This window comes from Opisthocomus hoazin, chromosome 3, assembly GCF_030867145.1.
Source record: "Opisthocomus hoazin isolate bOpiHoa1 chromosome 3, bOpiHoa1.hap1, whole genome shotgun sequence".
Lineage (NCBI taxonomy): Eukaryota > Metazoa > Chordata > Aves > Opisthocomiformes > Opisthocomidae > Opisthocomus > Opisthocomus hoazin.
The window spans coordinates 74,669,547-74,691,420 of record NC_134416.1 but is presented as its reverse complement, the minus strand read 5'-3'; the positions used below and the strand labels follow the sequence as shown (position 1 = coordinate 74,691,420).

Below are 21,874 nucleotides of genomic sequence, written 5' to 3'. Positions count from 1 at the left end.
CGCCCCCGGCAAAGGAACAGCGAGGTCCAGGCGACGGAGAGGCGGCATTTGCTTACTCCGCTTTATTGTAGGCTTTGGGAAAAGTCGCGGAACGTGATTTGGTGTCCCCGAACGACAGCCAGGGCTCCAATAAAGCAACCCGAGCCAAGAGCTAGTGGCGGCCCCCCGCCCCCGCCCCCACCCCCCCCGTCCAACGGTGGTGCTTCGGCCGGCTGCATCTCTCCGGGTCCCGTCTCGCCTCGCCGGTGCAAGGTACAGAAACACCACCAGACTGATAGATTGTGTATTCAGTTTTTCTAGCCACCACCAGCAACATCCCAACAACTTCAGTGTTACCAACATTCATTTTTTCCAACAACAGCCAACAGGTGCAGTTGAGAAAAGAGAAGAATATTCAAAAATTAGCTCCATTCGATTGCCATCAGCATAGTTACACTTCAGTCCTCCAAGAACGGGGAGTTACTCACAGCCATGCTGCTAGAAACAGGTTACACCTTAGCACTACAGCACACTACAGTTGAGTCTGGTAAGCTTTAACATGTAGGTGAGTCTTCTGCAAAACGGCCCCGTGGTTCTTCTGAGACAAAAGACAGCCTAGCAAATATACAACACGGGACATGCCACTAAAATGGCTTCAAAAGTTCCATGAAGAGGAGAGATCAGCTATTAAGGTTATATTCTGTTCACAGTATATTTTGGAGGAAGTAACTGGAGTAGAAGTATCTTGTTTTCATCAATAAAAGAGTAGAAGTATCTTGTTTTCATCAATAAAAAAACAGCATGACAATTTCAACAATTTTGACTTTAGAAGAAAGAAGTTACAATTACTAGTGCATCACTTTTCTTTCATGTTACTTACAATCAGCAATTACGATGCTTAAGTCCTCATATCATAAAATTCAGCATCTCAATCTTGTCTAAAACTACTGCAATGCGTTCCTTGTTCTTTAAATATGGCAATAACTATACATTCAAAATGAAAGCACTGTAATTATATACATAGCAGCATATTCAAACAAATACAAGACTTCTAATCACTTTATTTAAACACAGTTTGTGTTTTCACTGTCAGTTGTGACAGGTGGGTGAAAGAACATAAGCTGTCCTGCATTCCATTTTCATAATTCTACAGCAAGCCACCGCAAAATAAGAGTTGGAGAAAAGTTTAGTCAGCATTTTCCATTAATCGATCATGACAATACTATTTTGATTTGCTTGTGACGTGCTTATGTACACTAACCCCTCTGGGAGAGGACCGCAAGTTAAGCGCAAGTTACTAGTACGAGCGAATAGCAGGTGGGACACTTGAGCAGTCTTCTTCATTCAAAGTTCTGTCGATCACAGGTCTGTATTTCAAGGTAACCTAAAGTAAGAGAGAACAAAGAACTTTTATGACAAACAAACCTCTTGTATCTAAACAAGACAGCCTAGCTAACAAGAATGACTGAATAAGACAGGTAACTGAATGCCTTCATCGATGTTAAGCTAATTTCTCCATTACTCTTTTCCTTCCATAGCAAATGACAGTTAGTAACCTATAAGGAACATTTAAGTTCCACTAAGTTACCACTGACCGAGTTCCTTAAAAGCAAAGCCTGACCAGAGGTGGCATCAGAAGACTACTACTTTAAAAAGGCCTTTTGGACAAAAGTGGAGTTTTGGCTAAGATTGCTAGTTCCATCTCAAAGACGGAGAACCCAATGGATCCGTTAGGAGACAGAACTGTGTCGCTCGATCTTTCTGTCCTCAGCAGCTAGTCAGGAAGTGAAGTGCTCTCACTTGTCCTTAAAACTAAGTTCAAGGAAGGTGGAACTGGGGGAGTGGAAACAAAGAGGATTCAAAGAATGGGATACAAAAAACAACACTCTAGATTTTTACAGGGTCAGATTTCAGTCCTATCTTTGAAATAAATACGATAAAAACCCCTATGCTAAACACCAACAACAGGCTGAAACCAGTTAAAAAATAGTGACAACCAATTGCAGTATTAGCATGATATCAAGAGCTGTCTGTGAGAGCAGCTGTCGGTGACAAAGTCCCTCAAGCCTCAGGCTCAACGCACCTTCCCAGATGGAATATCCACATACGAAAGGGTGTGCTTTCTCCAGTGCTCTTCAAATGGCTTCCGCTGCTGGCCTTGCAGTGGCTTAGAATAGTCAAACTCATCTATCCGTAACTAAGGAGAAAATTAGGTTAGTATAGACCAGAAGTCAAATCTGCAAATCACTTTACAGCCACACGATTAGCTGCATTCCAATTACCACTGTAACAGAATGTGTCTCCTAATAGCCAGCAAGCTTTATCTTAACACTGTTCGTGCAAACGTTAAGCACTGAGGCTTAACAAGGGCTTTAAGGTAATGTTCCTTGCATAGGACAATTATTCTTCTTGAAGTCCTGTTTATGCATTCATGACCTTTTAACCACAGTCCTGGTTTAGACCTCTCTAATCATTTGGATGCACACATGGAACAGCTCTTCTCTCAAGATGGTGACGCAATGTTGCATGTACTGGTCATTTTAAGACAACTGACAGAGCAGATGGGACCCCAGACAAGTACTACACTAATCTTAAGACCCTGAAGACTGTACTTTGAAGAAATCAACACTTTTAAATAATCCATCCAAGGACACATAACAAGGAAATTCAGTCCTACATCCAGGTCACAGAAAATTTTTATACCTTATAGTCCTCTCTGGCGTGAGCACCTCGGGACTCTTTGCGAGCCTCAGCACCATAAATGGTTTGCAGAGCACAAAGCATCAGGTTTTGCAGTTCGAGGGTCTCCACCAAGTCAGTGTTCCACACAATACCTAGTAAAATATTAAAATACTATGGAAGATGTGCTACAAACAAGTTATTCCTTCATTTACTTTTGTCCTATTGCCAGTATTTAGAATTGAACTAGCCAATGCTCTACCTACTGCAGCCACAGTACTCTGCAATACTTAATTACTCACTATTGCCTGCAAGACTCAGTAACGCTTCCTACACCCTAATAATTGTAATGAATCTTCGAAAAATTCAGTAGTTCTACCAGGTGTCCCTGTTGCATGTGTACTATTGAGACAAAATTACACTATAGATTCTTGCCTGGTTTACATCATATATAACTCAGTCCCCACACCTCATTTTCAATCACACGATCTGGCTAGATGGTAGCTCTAAGTAGATCCCTAGCAGATCCAGACAACAGGACTTTCCCTTCCTTCCTGCTCTCAGGGACAGGAAAAAAAACCACTGTTAGTTACACAAGATTCTTCTTCATTTAAGTATCTCCAAGGTGGACCCAAGGTCACTTACATGAATGTACCTTCATTTTGATCCCTACATTCTAAGCTACTCTAACAGTGTTCTTGATGCTCAGCGAGAGCTGTCGAAGAAAGCCAGTTCTACTTTCAGTGTTAGGATATGTGTCCAATAGCAGTAGTTGGAGAGAAATACACAATATGAGTGGACAAAAGGTACATCAGCAGTTGTACTTAATTAACCAAGTTCTCCTAAGATAGCACTGCATACAGATACCGTCATGTCTTGCAGTGTATCTGCTCAGCTGAAGAACGAAAACTGAGCGTGCAGCCTATGAATAGGTCTTACTACCTTTTTGCAACTCCCTGGCCTTTTCAGAAGACACTAACAAAGTTCATCTTAGTATCTGAACAACTTCACATGATGTTCTGAGAGAATAGCAGTTAGTACCTTATACAGTTACATCTGATTTCAGTCTCTGCTTCTTTGAAAGAGTATGCAACCACAAAATGACCAGGAAGATCAAGTGCTGTACTGACTACCATGTTTAGTAAGTAGGGCTGTACAAAATATTTTGAAAGACTCAAAATGATCAAAGCCTTTAGCCAAAGTTTCAAGAAACACGTACGAAGGTTTACAGAAGGAAAAAAAAAAAAAAAAAGGAAAACCAAAACACTTTTCCTAGAGAGTACTCTGGCCAAGGTGTATTCCTTGCTATCAAATTACCTCTGTCAAATGTCTTCAGATGAGCCAGATCACTATAAATTTGGCTAAGTTTTTCACAGCCTTCTTGGAGTACAGAACCAGTACGAAATACAGCAGCATGGTTTTGCATTGTCTGCAAGACAGTAAAACAAAATCAGTTTCATACGCTGCATACGCATAATATCCCACTTAACTTCATTAGTTCCAACAGAGCTCGATATAGAGCTATTTTGACTTCAAACATGCCTGGAGCCTGAAGAAAAAGCATTCTTCTGTCCAAGAGGAAGCCCCACCCCCTCTCTGTTATACAGTGAGTAAACTTCCCAAGAGCAATAACCATGAAGGGAAGAAGAAACTAACAAAACTGATACAGCCTTTGCTGCGCACAGTCAGTCTCCTCACACTGCTTTGTACTTCTGCAAAGCAAATCCTGAAGCATACTTTGCAAAGTGACCAAAGCACCTCCGTTGCTCACAGCCTCTCCCACCTTATACTCAAGAGGCTTCACCAGGCTTACCTTCTGCATGTTAAGTCGCGCTTCTGAAGTTCTTATGGTTCCGTCAGCAAATCTTAATTTGTCAAGATTAGCAACTGACTCTTCACCGGCATTTGGTTTAATGGAGGGAACTGGCTCTCCTAATACGAAAGTTCCAATAAGTTTAGTAGGTCAGGCTTGGGTTTGGGTTCCAGCAGTTTCACAGACTAGCAACTTCTAAAAGTCAGATTTTACTAAAACACAATCTGTTTTCTTCTGAGGTACAGGTTAATTATAAACTTTCCTGAACTCCCACCAATAGTATCCATATGCTTAAAAAAAGAGTTCTCAGTAAAATACATGAATCCCATTCCTTCCTGTGACAGCTAGTACAGAATTTATAGGTTTGGCTGAATTCTGCTGTTAATGCCTTCAAAACAGCACTTGATGCAAATTCTTCTAAACCATGGAATGAGCTTGTGGCTCATTACCACCTTCTCCTGTACTTTCCTTGTCTCCTCACCCCCAAAGCTCCCATGCTCTCTCGGATCTGTTAAGGGATCAAGGACCAGTCAGTAAGCTTGGCAGCTACATGTGAGCTCTGCATCTTACCTCTAATACTGGAACTCATCTGTTACTTGGTTAGCAAACCAAACACGGCATCTTACCAGCACACTTAATGTGACATGTAGCTTTGCACTCAGACTAATAAAAACCCTCCTGCAACTTCAAACTCAAAGGAGCCACAGAAAGATCCAAATTAACATTTAGAAAAAGCCAAAGCCAACAGGCACCAAATAGATCTAAGCTGACTCCATCACAAACCATCACTCTGTGCACTTTGTGCAGTTAGACAGAAAAAACAAACGTCTTATTAATTTGGACATTAAGCAGTGAGAAAAGAGATGACTACTTTTGGACTTCAGCTGCTCTGGCAATATAACTGTCTCTTACAGTATTTTGTTGAGTGTGGGGGGGATTAGTGTGTTTGTTTTCTCAGCTCAGTAACTGTTGCTGAACCAGATACGTAAAAGTAATATTCAGCAGTGATAATGCACAGGTATCACTGATAATAATGAGATGAGACATTACAATTTTTCGTATCTACCTCCTATCACTCGGATGTGCAGTCCATGTATATAAAATGTATACAGTAGGTATTATAAATCAACAAGGTGGCAGCAAATTCCACTATACAAGAGTGCCAAGCCTAAGACAAAGTACATTTTGATGTAGAAGATGCACTGCAGGATACAGAAGTCAGTCTTCATACTCAATATTCTGTTGTGCTAATTTGTGAAAAATCTCAACTGTTTTTGCCAACAGCATCGACCCAATTCTAGTTTTTAACAACAAAAATGTTAATATGAAACGTTTGCATAGCAAAGAACATGCCTATAAAAAGCACAAACACCAGTTTCTGCCTTTTCTAGCAAGAGTCTATGTCTAGCATTCGGAATTTGAATTAGGTATATCGAGTCTTTGTTGTGCAGAATGGAATCATAAAGGCAGATGTCTCCAGAAAAGTGACACTTACCAGGCTTGCACATCTCTGCAATAGTAAGGGCACAAGCACGACCAAAGACCACCAAATCCAGAAGTGAATTTGCTCCAAGTCGATTTGCGCCATGGACAGATGCAGAGGCTGCTTCCCCACACGCATATAAACCAGGCACCACTTTATCCTCGCCATTCACATGTGTAATCACCTATCATTTCGGACAGTCAATTAACATTCATTTCTTCAACAGTTTATAAACGGTGCAAACCTCCTTATCTGCAAAGGCCATGTGCATTTAAAGACAAAACAGAGCAACCCAAAGTTTTTTCCAACTCTAAAACAAAAAATACCTTAGCTCTAACGGGTAAGTAGTAATACTATGTAAACACAGATAGCACTAAATCCCAAGATCTCTTTAGCTACGCTTACAAAGAGTACATGGTTCTGTTTCATCACAGTTCCGCAGCAAGTCAGAAAAGCACAGGAAGCAAGTCTGATCTGCACACATTTCTAAGGCAAAATTTTGCATTAAAAGACTGACAAGTATAATACAGATACAGAAAAATTCAGCTGACAACTTCACATTCACTTAACTAGTATGAGTTGGAGGAATCTGCTTTAGTGTAGAGATTACCTGAGGTACAGAAAATTATTATACATTGACCTGAGTTACAGATTGTAATAGAGCCCTAGTTTGATCTTTGTTCAACTATATTATTCTCAACTTGATAAACAGAGAACTGTTGTCAGATATGAGGGTAACTTGATTTTACATGTTTCTTAGAACTCCCATCTCCAGCTGGACCAGAACACAGCTCTCAAGTTATTTACAAAAACAAACCAGACTGTGCGTTTTAAGTACTCTGACATCATCATTGTAGTAGTATTATTAATGTTATCCATCATACTTAAATTTATGTATAACATTGTTAATGCTTTTATATTTGGAAAATAATTTCCTATTATTATGATAAAAAATACTACAAGTTGATATATATTACTTACCTGTCCCTTGTAGTTAGTAGGAATACCTCCCATATTATAATGCACAGTAGGGAGAACAGGAATAGGCTCTTTAGTGACATCAACTCCAGCAAATATCATAGCCGTTTCTGAAATTCCTGGGAGACGGGTTGCTAGCTGCTGTGGTGGTAAGTGGTGCAACTGCAAGTATACATGGTCTTTCTCAGGACCGCAACCCCTACCAAAAAAGAAAGTCAACATTTGAATGCGTAACGGGAATTCTGCAAACACCAGTAATATTTCTAATACAATTTGTTTCATTTATGAAAAAAAATTCAAAGGTTACCTGAAAAAAATCAGTATCTAGCGTATTTGAAGACTGTTGAACCTAGCAGAATTTAAGCGTATTTTTTACCTCACAGCTTTCTTTTCACGATTAATTCACAGTATTTAAGACTTTAAACCACTATATCTCCACAGAAATACGTAAAAATTGAAGATAATTAGTCAATTTCCATTGTTGGCACTAAAAGCATACACATTAAGCTTGTTTGAGCAACTGTCTCTAGATGCACTAAATTCAAACAGGAGACTCTTAACATCTTCTGTTCCCTTTCAGTACCATTAGGAATTAACAAGCAAAATTTCTGCCCTACCTGCAGTGTGCAGCTAACAGCTATTAAAGCTCACTCCCATTAATCATCAGGTGTTTATCAAAAGAACTGTTGTACTGTAGACAGTCTAGTACGATTAAGTATTTATTCTGCAGCTTTGTTACAAGTATTTCACTAACCTTCCTTCACGGATTTCTATGGTCATAGAACGAGACACTACATCCCGGGAAGCCAGATCCTTAGCAACAGGTGCATATCTCTCCATAAATCTTTCACCTTGACTGTTAATTAGAATACCTCCCTCTCCACGACATCCTTCTGTTATAAGGCAGCCAGCCCCATAGATACCTGTCAAGAAAGAAAATACCATCAAATGAGATATTCTCTAGCTTGCTTCATAAACAGGATGACCAGAATTGAATAAACAAGGTGGTCTTAAGATACTGCAAATACGTCATAGGGGTAGATTTTATCCCATCCTCATCACACCACTAGCAACTGTCCCTCAAGACTGCTTAGAATCAAGTATTGTTTTTCCTTTCAAACACTCTTCCTGAAAGGTAAGCAAGTTAATTCAGAACACCCACAGTATCTAAAATATCAGAACTGCAAGAGATCTGCACCCATCAATATTTAAGGAGAATTTTACAAAGATTTTGTAGACCTTCAGCAATTACTTTGTTCAAGATTTTTAAGTAAACCAGAAGTCAATTATCTCAAGGCCAGTTTGCTCATCTTTGTTTCCTCTTCTCCTGTGCTAAGGCAGCACAGGATCGACTCAAATCGTATGGCATGTCAAAGCTTACTCAGTTTTCATTTCCTTTCGAGAAGGCAGGCCTACCCATTAGCCTTCAGCAATGGTCACTGTAGAAAACAAAAATGCTAACCAACCCATTCGCTTAGTAATTATTTTAAAAGCTACAGATTTATCACACAAGCAAGGAAGCATCTTTGACTAGAAAAATCTTAGCTAAGTCAAATGAACGTTGGATCTCTATGATATAGCAACAGCAACATTGTAAAATTAAGTGATTAAAAAAATTCACCCCATCACAAGTTTAAACTAAGCATTTAGTTAGCTACCTAAAAAAAAAAAATCTTGCTTTTTAGTCTGTGACCATTGCTGTTCACAGTTTACATACTGATCCTGTGCTACAAAACCATAGTCCTAAATATATACCTTTACTTCAATTGCCTCACTTCCACAAAAGATTCTAGTACATAATTCCCTAACATTTGCATCTACCCCGTTGCTCCAGTATCTAATATCAAACCCTTTTAATATTTTAACGACAAAAGGAAATGTAAGTTTAAAAGGTGAAGTGGTTTCAGCTTGGAATTCATAAAACTTGTTAGTATTATAAAGACAGCACCTCAAAGTATTTAACACTGGTCTTTAAACTAGAACAGCTGAGACCTTTCTCATCTTGTCTTAACTCAGATTGGCATTCAACAGCAGTCACAAACAAGTCTGAACACTTGACACAAGCAACTAATCAAGTGCTGCAGGAAAGAGCAAACTGACTTGAGCACATTTTAAAACAACAAAAAAATCTGTTCAATTCATTAACAATAATGTAAGTATTTTTTCATATTCTGTACCTGTAGGGTGAAACTGTACAAATTCTAAGTCCTGGCAAGGAAGACCAGCTCGTGTGACCATGGCAGTGCCATCACCCGTACTAGTATGAGCAGATGTACAACTGAAGTAAGTGCGACCGTACCCACTACAGAACACAAGAGTTAACAGAATTAGTAGGGGGAAAAAACAGTCACTAGAACATACCACCCAACTGTGCTGTTTGCACAACAGCAGAAATAGAGGGTTAATAAGCAAGATGCATAGGTTTTGCCGTCTTCTGTACTAAGTTCAACCAAAACAAAATCGGCATTGTCCCATTATGCTCAACCATATCTGAAAAACAGCTGGTGACAGAAGGTCCAAGAAAAAGAATAATTCCAAAGCAGGACAGTTAGGTGTAAGCAGCCTTTTTGCCAGAAAGGTTTTTGAAGTTCTCTCAATCCAAAACCGTTAGACTTCCCTCAACCTACTACTACCAATTTCACCAAAAATAGCATAGAACAATGGTTTATACCCTTGATACGGCCCTGATTTTATATTCTTAGATTTCCAAACTTAGTTGCCTAAATCAGATATCAAACACAAATTTTTATGACTAAAACAAACAGGTTAGCTTCCAATGCTATTGCGAAGTGCAAATACTCCCAATTTCAGCACAAACTCAGAAGAAAGATCAACCAACATACCGTACGTACCTCAAAGTACACAAGTATGAAAACAGCCTTGGTTTTAATAAAGCTATTATGTAGGCAACCAAACTAAACATTTTTCTTTGACAGATACGTTTATAAATATTTTGCATACTGAAACAGACAGAAGACAGCCATGAGCAAGACTAAGGCATATAGTATTCTATTAAACATATACAAACTTTTGAAACCAAGTAACGTTAAATTACACTCATCTTCTAATAATCCCATCATACAACAATTAGACTTACAATGTTGGTTTCTTAATGCAATAGATCCTCCAGAATTCTGAAAAAAGCTGTTTCCTACAGGAAACTCAGAACCCTACAGATATACACATATGTTGGTAGCATTGCAACAATGTCTGCTTTAAACAGCACCTTTTAAAAAAAAATCAAAGATCATATGGACCATCCATATTGCTCTTACACATTCCAACTTTACATCATTGTTCTAGAACTCAAAGTTAGACCTCGTACTAAATTTATACTTGGTCAGAAACTAGTATGTGCCTTCTTTCAGAGGGAATGACTTCATTCAGTTATGGGGGAAGGGAGATGAACATATAAACAATGTTCTTCAACTTAACATGTCATCTCCACACTGTGGACTCAAACACATCTACAAACACACACACTTCCAACTAGTAGCACTTTCAAGTTTCTGTTCTTTGTCATAAAATTACATTACCCAGTGGCAATGACAGTGTTCTTTGCTCTAAAACGATGTATAGTGCCATCTTCTATGCAAAGGGCAATAACACCACGACATTCTCCATTTTCCATAAGCAGGTCCAAGGCAAAATATTCAGAGAAGTAGCTTGTATCATATCTTAGAGACTAGAGGAAAATTTAAAAAGGAACTTTAAAAAAAATTCAGAAAACAAAGTAACTTCTCTTCAAAACAGTCAGTGCACATGGGCTGGATCAAGATAAAAATCACCCCCACCAACTCTCAGGGAAGCTGGTTTCATCACAAATTTATATAAAGATTTGCTAATGAATCTATTCTAGCTTAGAGACACAAGTAGTTACCAAATCACTTAATTGCAAGAAGTCACAGCTAGTCAGCAGAACTTGTTATTTCCCTCTACATTTGGCAACACTAAGTCAGCTGTGATGCTTGATACTTGTACAAGCACGTTTTACACAACCTCTCACAAAGAAGCGGAATACATCTCCGGCAGCCTAGTATACCAGATGCAGCTGTGGGCATCAAGTCAAACACTCTTTCATGCCCTAAAGGATCAGACCAGTGTTTGGCAGCACTGAGCATTTGCATTGCAGCAGCGTGAACCTGAAGGAGAGCAATTAGCTAGTTACTAAGTAAATAAAAAAAACATTAGCTACAAGGTACTTAATTTCAGGCTCCAAGTAGCTTACTACCATTTTAAAATAACCAAATCTTTCTTCAATTATGGCTCATAGAATTGATAGGAACAGACGCTGGAACACTAGGCACTTACTCGGCATAAAGCAAGCTCAGAAATGCACAGCAGGCCTTCATGCATTTACACCTCCCGTTTCCTCCCGCTCCCTGTCTGAAGGCCAGTGAAAGAAAACGCTGCCTTGTACCTCTTTTGAGAGTCCCCCAATGCCGCTCTGTCAGGGTTTTTGGAAAAAGCTTTTTGGGGAAGGTTTACATAAATTCTCTTGGGGTCTAGTTAACAGACACAAAAGTACTAACAGTGAAGAACTACTACAGACCACAAAGCTAACAGCATACACTAATTAACCTCCATCATCTTCATGAGAACCTTTATAATTATGAACTTTCAATTTGTTTTATTTCTGCATAGTCCTGACAAAAAACAAGCATCACCTAGGTTACACCCACCCACATTGCCTCAGGAAGGAAATCCAGAATTGTTATCAGTCATCCCCTGGACTCTTTCTTCACATGTAAATAGCTACACATTTTGTTTGGGTTTTGTTTTGGGTGAGAGATTTTTCCAGACTCGGGGGGGGGGGGGGGGGGGGGGGGGGGGGGTAGGAAAAAACACATGAATTACAAATACAAAAACCCAAACCAAGTTTACTTCACGGCTGCTTACCCTGCCATACAGAGTATGTAACAGCGAGTGTCCTGTTCTGTCTGCAACACAACAGCATCTGTGAGCCTGTCCTCCTTTTCCAAACTGAAGACTCTGTCCACCAAATGCACGCTGATAGATTTTTCCTTCTTCAGTTCTGCTGAACGGCATGCCATAATTTTCCAGCTGTTGAACCCAGATACAGGCATCAGAAACTCTTGTGCATAACAATCCAACAAGTTATTTTACCATGTTCGTAGTAAGGTGATCTCTTTGGAAGCTAGTCTGTGTTATAAATCCTTATAGCTGACATCAATTCCAGCAAGTCTCACCTCTATCACCGCAGCTGGGGCTTGCTCGGTCATGTAGTGGATAGCATCCTGGTCACCCAGCCAATCAGACCCTTTCACTGTGTCATAGAAATGCCACCTCCAGTTATCATCCTCCATGTTTCCCAGAGCAGCATTGATCCCTCCCTGAAAATGAAAACCCATTTTCCTCAAATTATATTACTGAACTGCAGTTTTAGTAGGTTTTCGTCATTTCTGTTAAAAATCGCATACCATTTATGCCTCTGTGTACAAGAAACACCATAAAGTCAGATTTAACATGGCTGAGAAAAACCTGGGCAATTTATCAGTTTCACAATGGCTCTTATCTTGTTCTGTTTTCTGTAACACAACGAACTACAAAGTTACATCAAATGCAGTAAAAAAGCACTGAATAGAATCCAGACATATACTGCCCTTCAAAATAGTTTCAACTAAACATGCAAAACTTCTAAAAGGAAGCGTGGCCTTGAAACGCGATGCCCATGTGCATAACCAAATCAGCTTTCTGACAGCAGGCATTTTTTAAACATTTCTTCTACCTCCTTTCTCACCTGTGCAGCAACAGTATGGGATCTGGTGGGAAACAGCTTTGTAACACACGCTGTATTAAACCCAGCTTCTGACAAACCAAATGCAGCCCGCAGACCTGCTCCTCCCGCACCCACAACAACTGCATCGAATTCATGGTCCACTACCGGGTATTGTGTAGAAATCTGGAAAAAAACCCAGTTTGTTATGATCACAAATATTTCAAGCTAGTACAAACTTAAGTTTCATGATAACAAAATCAGCATAGATTTCATATTCTTAAGAGACTCCTGAAGCAAATGCTACATCTGTTCTATACTCTTGGGCACGAAAACTAAACTTAAAAAAATCATGCATTCCAGCAACTCAGTCTCACTACATACTTGAACGCAACACCCCACTAAAAGCCGAGAACCCTTTTGTTTCATGTCTCTCTAGCATTAAGTGTGTATCTTAAGTGACAGGTTACATAATAAAGTACAAACATACCGAATCAGAAACCTTTGTAGAAGCATTTTTCTTTCCGTAGACTGTGAAGTGTAAGTTGCGTGCAAGAGGCTGGCATGCCGCTGGCCACTACGGAAAGAAGACAGCTGTTATAGAACAAACATTTCCACAAGGAAGACTTTCAGCATTCTCAGCTACCCTACATTTATAACAAACTTCTACTTACCACTGATACCACATACACAAGTATATTTTAACAATGTAATTTAGAGCTACATGCAATGAAGTGCTGGTTTTCCTATATTCATGCCCAGGGGGGAGAGGGAGCTCTGACTGGATGAGAAAATAGCCTGCAGGTAACAGGGTGTTACAGACCCTCTGTTACCTACGTCACTAAAACTAACCACTCTCTCGGACCTACCTGAGGCTGCACTGACAGAAGAATAGGTTTATAATTAATACTGTAGTATTCTTACTTTTTTTCATAAATAAAGATTGAGACAGCTTTATGGGAACCACAGGACTTAATGGAAAAGCAATCCTCAGAATTTGAATTATTTCAGGTGGTCAAGAGTCATGAAGATAAAAAAATTAGGTGGTAGGAAAAGCTGTTCCAGCTCACTAGTGCTTCAAAAGTCAGAGATATTTTTATTTTTCTCATTCTGTATTAACTAGTGGCCAATTTAGAACCACTCATTAATACTTCAGTGAAGCACAAGGGCAGAGTTTTCCCATTCTGTAACGTTGTTCCCTCTCCCCGGCACATTCAAAACAAAAACCAAAAAGCTCCACCATGAAACCTACCCAGAATCCAGTCTTTGCTTTAACAGGTTAAAACAATCAGAATTTTAGTCTCCTCAGTATAAAGATCCAATTTCTTGGAACCCAGTATTCCTTCTTTACACCGTTCAGAAAAAACACACCTAACTGAGCATGTAGAATTGACTAGAACACCAACACAAAGCCACACTAGTGACCTGTGCAGTGACATCAGCACTTCTCTATTTGAAATGCATCCCAAAATGCACCGGAGGGATACTTGCCTTTTCCGGCAACTGTCCTATTCATGGCTGAGTCGCCCTACAATATGCTAACAAGCTGGTCTTCCCTCCCCATCACTTCCAAATGTCAATCTCTTCCCCCATTCCTGAACTACAGTACACTTTCCTCGACCTAGTTTTATCATTCCTCATACTAGTTTTCTCAAATTATCTTCTTGCATAACAGCAAATCTAATGTGTCATCATATTTGCTAACACACTTCTGTTTTTTACAGCCATCTTTAACTAAGATCAGTCTGAACACCTATTTATAAGGGGTTCCACTAGTACCCTCCCTCCAGGCAGTTACTCTCCCCCTTCCACCCTGCTGCATTACCACGCTTCAGAGCAATTCCCTGCCCATCTTAATTCCTGTATTAATCATCTTCATTAATAATTCACATACAGAATCAGATCAACTAGTTCACCAACAGCCAGATAACACTGAAGTATCAAATGCAACTTATCTGCAAAACAGCTTTCCCAACAATCACAGCTCAAGCTAAAACGGGGTGTCCTCTCTGCAGCAAAACTGCTTTCACAGGCCTGAGGGCCACTGAAGTCAGATTAGCAGAACCCTAATTGACACGGCAGGCTACACTTCACACTTTGCATGTGGCGGCCATGCACTCTCTAGCACATACTACTACTGCCTGTTTCCAAAGTGGTGTTCCAGCAACAGTACAGCTCTTTTTACTGCAATAAATTATTTCTTGCAGGTGAGCAACAATACATTTGGTTATTGCACAAAGCAATTCAAAGAAAATCTTCACTGCATGTAAAGACAGCACACAACAAACAGGTTTGTACACGCTCAGTATTGCTTAAAGAAAGCGCAAGTGACTGAGAGGAGGGAGAAACCAACATCAAAAAAACCTGCCAAGAGCTATAAACTGCGGTTATGCCCTAAAGCCCCAAAAGAAACTGACCCATTTTTTCTCCCCTTGGAGTAAACAGCCTGCTGCAATCTCCAGTCAGAATTCTGTCACAATGCCCCGCAACTAATTTCCTTTTGAAAAACTTTGTTGCTTTCTGCCATCAGTACAAACAGTTAGCACACATATTTTGCATCAGAGGACTCTGGAAACATATTATAAAAAAAAAAAACCCCACAAAACCACAGCAGCGTTTAGCAGACCATTTTTCTATTCACATCTAAGCTTCTGCAAAATACAGTTTTCAGAACTGTTATTCCCATTCATATAAGCTTTTTTGCTAAAGCTATACACAAGCATTTCCGCTGCCACTAAGTTTTGTTCAGAATGAGTCTGCACAGAAGTCCACAAAGCACAAAAAGATGTTACACTAAATTTGAAAGAAACACGGATCACACTAACCCTGAATTGTTACGCTGCCAGGACCATGGCCCTTATGAAACTAAATGTCTGATCAGGGCCAGCTCACTGCCACCAAAAACATGATGATATCCCTGAAGCCTTTCTCCCCTCAGCAGGTCAACTTTTCTGCACTTAGTTTATAAGACGGGGACAACTACGGCTGCACTTACAGGGTCCTTTTCCCATGTGTTTATCTTCTGTAACGCCAAACTCGTTACAGACACACATGCTAACAGTGGAAAGAAACTTAAAACTCCGCAATGAAGTGGGAGAAACGAGCCTTCATTAAGGGCTGCTTACAGACCAGCTAAAACAAACCCGCCAAACCTTCAAGCAGGACGTCCTGGAATCATCTGCTAGCCAGATCTGAGCAACATGCAGACTCTGTGCTCCCACACAGGTCCAGGAGCCAGCAGCACGCTTCCTACCCAGGCGCTGGGACTGGCAGGTGCCCAAACTGCCAGGCTCCTCCAGAGCCCTTCCTCAGCACAGCCCGCACCCGCAGGGAGCCCGCTCACGGCCTAGCGATACGGCTTCCCAAGCCCGGCCATCCCCACGGGCGGTGACCTCCCCGTTACCCGCCCCAGCACCAAGCACGGCCCGCTCCGAAAACAGGACCGGGCGGACCGCGCCTGCCGAGGGGGCACTCGGCCCCGCACGGCCGTGGCAGCCCCGCTCCCGCAGCCCAGCCGCGGCTCCCCGCCAAGGTCACGGGGGACACCGCGGCTACGGACGGACCGCCGCGCACCAGGCCGCGGGGGAGGGCGGGCCGGGGCCGGGCGCGCTCCCCCGCCCGGCTGAGGGGAGGGGCGGGATACGCGCGGGGTCCCCAGGCCCAGCCGGGCCGTCTCCCTCCCCCAGGGGCTCTCCGCGGCAGCCCCGCGGCCGGACGCTTCCCCCTCCGCCGGAGGGGCACTGCAGAGCAGAGCGGCCCGAGGACAGGCACTCACCGCCCGCGCCGCCGGCCGCAGCCAGCGCTTCGCCAAGCTCCGCGACGCCGCTACCGCCACCGCCATTTCGCACGGAGCCGGAGGCGCAACCAACGGCGCATGCGCGAAGACGCCGCTAACGGCGCCGCGACCCGCAAGGCTCGGTGGGAGAGACCAGTTGTGCCGGGGGGGGCGTGGGCGCCCACGGGCTCAGTGAGCGCGCGGTCCCTCGCCTGCGGGGTCCCCTCAGCCCTCCCCCTCGGTTGGACTGGGACGGAGCCGGGATGGGGCCGGGCGGTCGGGAAGCCCTCAGGGCTCGCGCGAGTCCGTTTGTTGTCCCCCCGGGTTGCTCCTCCCCCTTTCCCCAGGCTAATGGGCCGGCCCGGGGAGGCGGGGCCGGCGGGTAAGTGACAGCGACGAGGCGACTCGGCGCCGGCGGGCTGGTAGCTCCCCTGGGCTGGGCCGGGGCCTGCAGCGCAGCGGGACCTGGAGCCCCCGGGGGCGGCCGGGGAAGGGGTGGGCGGTGGCAGCGGCGGCCCCGCGGAGCAGGCCAGGGAGCCCTCCCGCTGGAGGAAGGCGCGTCCGTGCCAAGTTCCCGAGCGGCGGGGCCGCCGCTGGGGGCCCTTGGACGGGGGCAGCCGTGCGGGAGCAGCCGTGCGGGAGCCCGCTGTGCGCCCGGCGGGAGACGGCGGCGGGAGCCGCACAGTTCCTTCGGGCGCCGGTGACGCCGTGCTTCTCTCCTGTCCGCCTCAGGTGCCTTCATGAACAACTTAAATGACCCCCCCAACTGGAACATCCTGCCGAACCGGCGGGAGCCCGGGGATGAGGGCGGCAGGTGGAACTACGCCCTGCTGGTCCCCATGCTGGGCCTCGCCGCCTTCCGTAAGTAGCGCCAGGGCCCGTCTGCTGGGCCGCAGCGGGGAGGCCCTGGGACCCCAGCCCGGCGCGTCCTCTAGGCCGCTCGGCTGCAGTGTCGTAAGCAGTGAGCACCCGTGACAGCGCCGAGGCAAGGGTCGTTTCTCACACGCAGAATTTAATCCGTGTCTAGTAAGCTCCAGTTTAGAAAGCTCTTGCAGAAGAGCGGGCATACAATGTGCGAGGGAGCCCAAAGGTGACAAGCCAGAGAGCTGCTGATGCGTGCCTGTCTACTGGGCCTGAAAAATTCTCAACGCGGTTCCCACGTCAGAAACCTCCAGATTCTTTCCCCATAACTTTTATTTTCCTTGTTTAATCCAAGCAGTTCATGTCTGAGCAATAAAAGACTAGGGGAGATTTTACTTCAAAGGAAACATGATCATTGAAAGTGGCTTACTGTGAAACATAGACCCACAGAAATACATTTTGTGGGATGTGAATAGGAGAGAATATCCCTGGGGAGGGCAGGAAATAAAGTTTTTTAGCGCTTAATAGCTTCTTTAGAAGCATAGTTAATTAATCATACCTATCAGTGTTCTGTGTGTTATACTGATGTCTGAAGTCTGCTTTATATACGATAGGTTGGATCTGGACCAGAGAATGTCAAAAAGAAATAGAAAGAGAGAAAAAAGAATATTATAAAAAACATCTGTCATTACAAAAAGACCTGGAAGCGAAATACCGGGATACAATCACAGAGAATCGTCGCACGGTTGCTCACCTGGAGCTGGAGCTTGAAAAGGAACGCAACAGAACCCTGAGTTACCGTGAAGCCCTCGTGTCCCAGAGTCGCAAACTAGTAGAAGAAAGAAGGATCCTTGAACAGGAGCAGGAGAAGTTAGAGCGAGAAAAACAAGTCCTTTTGCATTCGGGAGCAGCAGGTAACTTGTACCAGAGTTGTCTGGCAAAGGAAGAAGAGTGGCAAAAGAGAGCTAATATTTTACTAAAAGAATTTGAAGAGGGACTTAAAGAAAGACAGGACATCTACTGCAGTCTTCTTGTACCCAGAAGCCAGAGACTAGAAATAGAGAAAAGTCTGCTAGTTAAAGCAGCAACTGATCCTGTTGCTATGGCTCTACATATGGAAAGTGGCTTAAAAGATATATTCAGACATGATCGCTACTGTGGCAATCTGATGAACAGGAACAAAAGTCAAAATGGAAGACTTATGTGGCTGTATCTGAAATACTGGGAACTAGCTATTGAGCTACAGAAGTTCAAGAGGGCAGAAAAGGCCATATTAGGAAAACAATAAGTGGGGGAAATAATGGGATTTCATGTGATCCACCATGCATAGTAGGGGCAATCTCAGTTGTAGTCCAAAGCTGTTAAATTCTCCTGCTGTGTTTCCGTATCTCCTCTTCGTTGCACTTGTATTTGCATGGGACGTGCAGTGTTGGTGCCTTTCCTTTCACTGTCTAACAACAGAGGCTTCGGTGAGCTACGCATGCTCTTAAACTCTCTGAGTGTGTTTGTATTGCAGACTGCAGTGTAGTATAGAGACATGCCGCCTTCCATAGGTATCTGAAGCAGCAAAACAGAACTCTGTTTAGAGTGATTTACCTGACTGATGGTCATACTCCATCAACAGAGAAGTGTGATTTGTCTCCCCCAAGTGGGGTAGCACGTTGCGCTCCATATCCCTGGTGTTTTACATGGTGTCTCATTTTATTTTTATGTTTTGTTTGTTTGTTTAAGCAAGACTGATTTTGAGGTGGATGTTTGGAGGAGACTGTGTTTGAGCAAGGTGCTTGTCGCATAAATTCTACATGTATATACATACATTTATATAAATATATATATCTGTAAATGTGTGTGTATAAATGTATGTGTTAGTATTCTGAGGGGGGGAATAGTATGATCATGTTTCAAATTAATCAGTTTTGCATTGTCTTCTAGCTTAATATATAAATAGTACTTTATGAGTGAAACATCCAGAAGACGCTAATTAAAATAACACCTAAAGGAACAGATTAATGAATGTCTCATTGGAGCTAGGGATCCGTGCTTGGATACTAGAGAGTGTGTAAACTTGTATACTCATCATACTGGAGATATGTTAAGAATACTGAACGTTTTTCTCTCAGAGTTTTAGCTGTAACCCGACAGTGTGCCTTCGTTACAGATGTCACCGTGCTGCTTCCGCTGCGTCGCAGCACGCTGGCTGGTACCTGGTCAGCTTGCAGGAACCTCCATGGGTTGCAGCCGTTGCACCTGGCTCTGTTCCTTGGACAGGTCCAGTTTGTTGTTCACAGATAGGAACCTCAGTGCACCCTGCACTGGTAGCCACTACCTCCCTCCTCAACTGTGTCAGTTCTCCCAGAACTGAAGTATGCTTTTCCACAACTCTTAAATTTTGAGCTTATGGGTCACCATTTCACATACACGTGACCATGAAAGCCTGTGGATATACAAGCTTTGCAAACTCTTGAGAAAGGGGGCTTTTTGCTTTAGTTAGCGCAGTAAAATAAACAGATTAGATATTAAAAAAAAAAAAAAAAAAAGCACCCCAGTGCATTTCCATGCTTGAAATCACTTAAAACTTTTGAGTATTCTTTGGGTCCTTGTAGCAGTAGGAACCACCTTCTTTTTCATATGTGCCATGTATTTCGGATAATAACTTTTTTCCTCCTCCTTTCTAACCCAGCCTTAGACCAGTGTTTGCCTGTTTGTTTATAACATCTGATCTTCTCTGTTACTTGACTTTGATTAGTGTTGCTGGGTTGTCAGTTCTTTAATAAGCAATTCTTTATTTACTGAGGGCTAAACTTCACAAACACATTTGCTCTAGGCAATCAGCTACTGTGTGGCCCAGAAGCAATCCAGCTACGTGAATGCCCATTTAACAGAGAACTCCCAGCAGATGTGGGCTTTTCTTTTGTTATTTCCTCCTGGGTTCATTTCAGCCTAGGCACAGAAGACAGCAGAAAAATCTTCTGAAGTAGTGGGTGCAACCTAATCCCAGTTACTCAGCAAAAATACTGAACATAAAATTCTTAAACAGAATGTATGTCTCCCAACTACTCAGTTTTCCAGTTGTGATTTTGTTCGCCTTGCTGGTGCTGGTTATACTGTTGTACTGATTTCTTAGTCTCTTATATACTGATTTAAATTTATTTATATTATTAAATAAAGTTGTAGTAGACAGACAGACCAACCTGAAAAAAAAAAGAGAACCATCACGAACACCGGAAAAGCCAAAATTTGTCTGGCTGCCAAGCATATGTGGGTTAGGAGATGAGATTGCAACTGAGTTACTACTCTTGTGTGACAGCCGGAGCCAAGCTGCTGTGGCTGGCCATATGCACATGCCCTAATTGCCCAGTAGAATAAATTAGTATGAACAACTAGTTATCCTGTGTGTAATTCCTGCAGGATGTGGAAGGTGTCTGACCAGACAGCTGTGGCGTGTTTCAGGTGTAGGTACAGGCAGTTAAGCAACTCAGCTGGCAAACAGCAGCCAGTGAATCAATGCCAATGTGTTTAAGACTCATGCCTTGACTTTGTATGTATTTGTGAGTTCTCAGTATGAAGAGATCAAACAGTTTATACTTTTTCATTTTTTTTCAGTTTGTCACTGACATCACTCAGAATGTTTAAAGAAAATGTAATCAAGAGGGTAAAATACTTTTTTCAGTATAAATACCTAAATTGAAGCATCATATGCTTGATTGTACAGGGTTGGATGCAACGTAGTAAATGTTCGATACTCGCTTTCACTTCTTTAGAAGTGTCAATTATTTGTACAACTAATGGTTGAACTATTGTTCACGGACGCTTTGCAGATCGGTATATTACGACTGAAGAGTTATTTGAGGAGGATTTTTTAAAGTGTGTAACTGGTTTAGAAGCACAGGTCCTGTTAGGTTCTACCGAAACTCACGTTTGTTTGGTGTGTTACGTATTTTTGAAAGGTTCCCCCTTTGTATGTTGTTATGTTGAAAGTTCTATTGTGAGCTTTATGTTGCCCAACAGCTATTGTTCAGGATTGGTTATTTGTTTGGAAATGCCGGTATATATGTAGAATGCAAGAATAATTTGTTTTTGAAAGATTTAATGAACTTTTTTTGGTTATGAAAATGGTCACTCACCTATTAAACGAACAATAACAATAAAACCCCTTACATATTTCTGCGTTGTTTTGTAATGTGAGCAAGGTGGGTGGGAGGAGTGGGATTTGCTATTTTATTCCAGCTTTCTAAGGAAATTGCATAATTTTAAGGTTTTACAAATGGGACAGTTTTTAAATTGGCGTGTCAAAAGTTTTGGTCTTCGTGCAGAAAGAGGGTGTGTTGGACAGTTTCTTTTCTTTCATGGGAATGAACAGCATCGTTAAACAGGTAAGTGCACCAGCTGTAACTGGAGATGAGTGATTAAAGGTGACCATCTCACCGAAAGACTGGGGTAATACCTTCTGTCTGTCTGTTGTGTGGGGTATTCTGCCTTCCTCCAGAATCCCTCACGTGTCTCAGTCTGCACACCAGCTCCTTTTTGTTTCCCCATGTGGATTTTCTTGTTTTCCTGCTCTCTGTGAAG

General features: G+C 42.5%; 2 protein-coding genes across 4 annotated transcripts; one reads left to right on the top strand and one right to left on the bottom strand.

The window, feature by feature from the left end:
• Window positions 1-277: 277 nt before the first annotated feature.
• SDHA (succinate dehydrogenase complex flavoprotein subunit A) lies at window positions 278-16,530 on the bottom strand. Its single transcript, XM_075416669.1, has 15 exons — window positions 16,445-16,530; window positions 13,160-13,246; window positions 12,694-12,855; window positions 12,143-12,286; window positions 11,832-11,996; window positions 10,469-10,617; window positions 9,110-9,234; window positions 7,687-7,855; window positions 6,936-7,131; window positions 5,967-6,138; window positions 4,472-4,590; window positions 3,976-4,087; window positions 2,683-2,813; window positions 2,063-2,176; window positions 278-1,363 (listed from the first exon to the last, which is right to left on the bottom strand). The coding sequence occupies exons 1-15, from the start codon at window positions 16,508-16,510 to the stop codon at window positions 1,277-1,279; spliced, it is 1,998 nt and encodes a 665-aa protein (XP_075272784.1). The 5' UTR covers window positions 16,511-16,530; the 3' UTR covers window positions 278-1,276.
• Window positions 16,496-21,466, top strand: CCDC127 (coiled-coil domain containing 127). Of its 3 annotated transcripts, none has more exons than XM_075416673.1 (3): window positions 16,496-16,587; window positions 17,177-17,305; window positions 17,920-21,466. In XM_075416673.1, exons 2-3 carry the CDS (start codon window positions 17,185-17,187, stop codon window positions 18,591-18,593), a joined length of 795 nt encoding a protein of 264 aa, XP_075272788.1. In that variant the 5' UTR covers window positions 16,496-16,587; window positions 17,177-17,184; the 3' UTR covers window positions 18,594-21,466. The 3 variants fall into 3 exon arrangements, with proteins under 3 accessions (XP_075272788.1, XP_075272786.1, XP_075272787.1); XM_075416671.1 differs by lacking the exon at window positions 16,496-16,587 and adding an exon at window positions 16,638-16,826; XM_075416672.1 differs by lacking the exon at window positions 16,496-16,587 and adding an exon at window positions 16,841-16,866.
• The last annotated feature ends 408 nt before the right edge of the window (window positions 21,467-21,874 follow it).